Source organism: Montipora foliosa, chromosome 9, assembly GCF_036669935.1.
Source record: "Montipora foliosa isolate CH-2021 chromosome 9, ASM3666993v2, whole genome shotgun sequence".
Taxonomy (NCBI): Eukaryota; Metazoa; Cnidaria; class Anthozoa; order Scleractinia; family Acroporidae; genus Montipora; species Montipora foliosa.
The window spans coordinates 30,011,129-30,016,128 of NC_090877.1; the positions used below are offsets into that span (position 1 = coordinate 30,011,129).

At 37.4% G+C, this 5,000-nt stretch overlaps 1 protein-coding gene across 1 annotated transcript in view; it reads left to right on the forward strand.

The window, feature by feature from the left end:
• LOC137972194 (nudC domain-containing protein 3-like) overlaps positions 1–5,000 on the forward strand; it is a 91,377-nt gene that overhangs the window by 9,627 nt on the left and 76,750 nt on the right. The window contains exons 2-3 of the mRNA XM_068819048.1: positions 2,089–2,211; positions 3,419–3,537. Coding sequence (XP_068675149.1) covers positions 2,089–2,211; positions 3,419–3,537 — 242 coding nt within the window. The remainder of the gene's footprint in view (positions 1–2,088; positions 2,212–3,418; positions 3,538–5,000) is intronic.

The window sequence follows — 5,000 nt, forward strand, 5'->3', positions numbered from 1 at the left end:
TCTTTTGGATCACTTCCGTCGCTTGAAGTCTGTCCGGGTTATTTATCCAAAATTTTCAAAAAAAGTTCTTCGTCTAGGGGTATCCCAGAGCCGATGTACACGGGTATTCTTTGAAAGGGGTTTACTATCATGCCCAACTAGAAGAAAGGGTTTCGCTGGTTGATAAGACGAAAGTTGACTCACTGCTACTAATTCCACAGTCCCCTTTAGCTGTAGAGGACTTAAATATGTCCTGTGGTTTCGGTTGGAACTGAACATCCATCTGGTCAATTGCTGTTCTGCAGCCAACTCCGTGGGATGGCTTCGTCACGTGATGTTATAACACAAATCAGATAATATTTTACTCGACGCAATGGTACTAGTGCTGTTTCGTAACAGTGTTGTTCATGGTTAAAAGAGGATTCTAAAATGAAAAATTGTGCTAAAAACGTTCAAAAAAAGAAAGAACCTTACAACAACGAGACGATAATTTCACGGAATGTGCAACTCTTTTGCGTGACATTCGTTTTGGAATGCGAATTATTGGTGAAAAAGGTCATATGTTTTTTTTTCTTCATTTTTTTTTTCTACAGGCAAGAAAAATATTTGAGTGATTGGCTTTATCATTTATGAACAAATTACGGTAAGCAAGAACTGCAAGGACGCACATCTTCATTGATCATTTCTTTGGCAGTGTGTTTTGTTGATCTTTCCGGTTAAAAATTGAGTAAGATAGGGAGCTCCTAGGATTACATCGCGTTATTTTAAACTAACAGTAACAACAGTAAGTCTACCCAATTGTCTTCAATTTTGTAATAAGTTTCGCTCGGGGTTTCGCTGTGTATGTGAATCAAATTTTACGTCAATTTATTGGACTACGCATCAACGCGATCGACGACTGTTATCTTTGTCTAGACCTAAGATAAATAAAATGATATGTGGTCTGCTTGTATGATCGTTAAATATATTGAAAGGTCATTGAAGTACTTCAAGGCGCTCTTTGCTGCCATTTTCAATCAGAAAGGGAAAAAAGATGCATTATTTGTAAACTGAAGGTTTGGCCGTGACCTCTTGCATGACATGCATCCGCTCAGCAATTTGCATTGAATTTTTGGTCAAACTAGCCCGAACTCTTTTAAAGATATAGTTTTACTTCATAGGCACTTTAAATTTCGTGATATTGTTAAATTGCATGTATACATGTTTATTTATGTATGAACATATCTTTGCTAATAAGCTTTGCAATTTTTAAGTATCTCTCGTATCTGAGCAACATAATTATTCATCACAAAGTGCATCTACTCAACAATTATTTGTTTCTCAGTTTAGAATTAATATAAGGAAGTTTTGTCCCACTGTTGTTGATTGTTGGTAAATACTACTGGAATGACCTCCCTCTTTCTGTACATACATGTAGTATTTCATCTAAACTTCTTTTAAAAGGGCACTTTACCAATATTAGTTCGCTCAGTATTGAACTCAGTTTATTGCAGTCATGGTGTGTGTGTATGTATCTGTGAGTGTGTTTGCGTGTTTGTGCTTGAAAAATGATACATTAAGGACCGTGCCTACTATTGTTATTGCGCTTACATTCTGCGCATCTTGAGATACTCGGGTTTCCTATCGGTGATGCTTACCAATACAGTGATATTTTTGCATGGGTTAAAACTATCCGGAAAAAGTAGATCTTAGTAAGTATCCTTGGTATCCAAAAAGAAAATTGGGGGTAGCCTTGCATTTTTGAGAGAGAATTAAGTTTTCAATTTGAGAAAGAGCGCCATACATTGCTTTGTATTTTAAAGCTTTTTACAAATATTATTCATCAATTATCTTTGAAAAATGTGTGGTAACCCCCAATTTTCTTTTTGGATTTCAATAACACTTATTGAGATCTACATTTGCTGCATAATCATAAACCGGGGCAAAAATACCTTTAAATTAGCAGGCGCTATCCTTAATAGCAGGTACATTGTATTTCAAGGGCCTTATCCGGTCTTTACCATATTGTGCCCTTCTCCATTCTTGTTTCTCATCTTTCCTATAACGTGATGAATGGAGAAAAAACCCTATATACAGTACCTAACCCTAAACAAGTTTTTCTTGGTTTAGGTTTTTAAGAGATATCAAGAAATTCCTTATAGAAATGAAACAAGTAAAAGAACAGGAAAGCCCGAAGCAAGAGCTGATCTCCCGTCAACACTGAATTCAACAAGTCTTGCATCTGATGATTGTGTGAGTTTTCTTCGGGAGGTTGATGTTGATGATTAATTTTCTGATCAGTGTACTGTTATTGTCCTTGTTTCTCTGCAGTTACCGTACTTATTTGGCTACAAGCCGAGCTTGGCTATAAGCCGAGACCCCAAACTTCTTACGGAAAAAATCAACTTGATTGACACGAATTGTAAATGCGTAATACTCGGCTATAAGCCGAGACCCATTTTAGGTCTTGATGTGTATTATCGACTATGGAATTTTCGTAATTTAAAATACAAATTGACATTGACTGAAAAATTATACTCAAAGCAATCAAATGAACACGAAAGATAAGAAACAAACAAGCAACGTGATCGTGAGGTGTTGAATATTATTAAACAATTTCTGACCTCACAGGAAACGTGTCTTCGTTCAAGCGAAGAACCAGGCTTGGCGCGATATTCCCGAGGAGATGGTGAGGCGGTCGTTTAAGACTTGCGGCACCTCTATAACACACTCGACGGCACAGAAGACGATGCAGTCTTCGACGAGAATATTCCAGAACAAAAAAAAATGTGAAGACGAGGAAATGGACGACGAATTCGAGACAGACAGCAAGGAAGAAGACGAGCAATAAGATCACAAACGCAACAACACAAAGGGCTCCTTTTAGCTTTACGAGCCACTAAGTAATAAAAGTCCATATTACACCAACAACATCGAAACAACAACTTCTCTTCATTTTACAACTAATATAGTTCGGCTTGTAAGTGAATACGCGTTCATTTGTTACTGTTTTAATTTCCTGAGAAAATTCTTTTTATCAAAAATACTCGGCTATAAGCCGAGACCCCTTCTACGGGTTCAAATTTGCCCAAATTGAGTGAGGATTTGTGTAAAAATCGCTCGGCTTATAGCTGAATAAGTACGGTACGTAATTATGCAGCATTGGTTGATTTGTATGTCAAGGGTGACTGCAGGTACAAAACACAGGTCACAAGTCTCAGGTCATTGTTTTAGCAATGCAGTAAGAATCCTTAACGTTCATTAAAGCTAACCATAGGCCTAAACAAAAGTTTTTAGGCCTAATGTTAGCATTTGGTAAATGGTTAGGGTTGTTTCTTTTTAGTAAACAATGAATGGTGTTTTGTACCGCAAAGGCAAGTGTGCCCTCAACAGTCTCTGTTCATGCATGTGTATACATGTACATGTATTAATAACTTGCTGAATGACCATACATGTATAGGCCACACCATCCCCTTCAGAGACAGAAACCCAACCAGCTGAAGCAGCAATTGAAATAGAATCATCACATCCTCATGGGATCCAGTCAGGGCCAACATGTAGTGCAGTGGCAGCAGACAGGTACCAGAACTTTGAATTCCTTTTTACTTGAAAAGCTCTCTGCCTGTTTTATGCCTCCTCTTTATAGCTAGCCGTTTGTTTTAAGATTGACATATGTACATGTATGTGTAATATACATTTTTTACCCCAGGCCTGTACATGTATTTGTAAATTTCCAGATTGTATGGGTTTTATTCCCAGGTATAAAATGTACATCATTCTATGACAATTTTTTCCTTATGCATGTGATCAATGCTAACCTAAACTTACAGATGTAATGCACCCCATCAAAGCTTGTGCATGAGGGAGCTTTTACAAGTTGTTTCCAAACAAGCTCTATAAGGAGCATGGAATTACATGATGCGATCAGCCGTAGCAGTGTCACGTACAGTACCAGTGAAAAGTAACTCATGAGAGGATTTGGTGAAAGGGAGTTAAAGCATGCTGTTGTCGTTCAGTAAAACAAACGGTGATCACATTTACCATGCACAACAATAGCAGATCAAAACACAGAAAAGCAAGCACTGATCAACTTGAAAGAAAAAGGCCAAAACAAAATTACAGGACTGTGCAAAAGTTATGAGAGCAAATTTTGACGAATTTCGTGCTTTGTTCTCATCAAAATTTGTCGAATAATGCGCTTGAAATGGTGCGGAATTTTGGAACTTCCATGTGAAATTTGGTTCTTTACAGCGAAAAAACGAATACAAGTACAGTGTAGCTGAATTTTCGAACAGGTGAAATATCATGATATGGTGGACAGAATGAAATATCGGTTGTAAGGACAGGCAACAATAGAAATAACGTACCACAATGTATATTTGGTACTGTTGATCCAAGGAAACCACATTCCCATGAGGTAATTCTCCCATGAGTATATTTTGTTTCAGGACTTACCGTAATAATTACATTCTGTATTGATGTTTGTCCCAAATGTCTTGACCTGCAGTGTGTTTACCGGTAAACTTGGTTGAATCCATTCTTTCTCTTCTTGGAACACTCCAAGTAAAAGGATAAGACATTCACATGACGCATGTTTCCTCCATTAGTAAACAACCTTACATTTACATACAGCTTGTGTTTGTTTGCTGTTCATCAATAAGTGGTTTCACTTCAGCTGGAACTTGTAACGGACTTGTAATGCACTTGTAAATGTCTGGATATTTCATTGTTTTTGGTTGCTTTTCAAAGTAAACATACTACGCGAGGCCAACTTTCTACATGTACATGTATTCCAAACAATTGACTTACTACATGTGCATTGTACTATCGAAAAATCCAAGATTCGTGTACACGTAATGTACATGTAAGGCAAAAAACCAAACCTTACCGTAATTCACAACAGTGACCGTGATCCAGTTCCAGTTTTTCCACTTCTTGAGCTTTGTCATATTTCTGATTTTCGAGTTGATTAGGTCGAGAATTTGTTTTTGTCACCCTAAACCTCACGGACGGAACCTACTATCCATACAGAAAGCCCAACA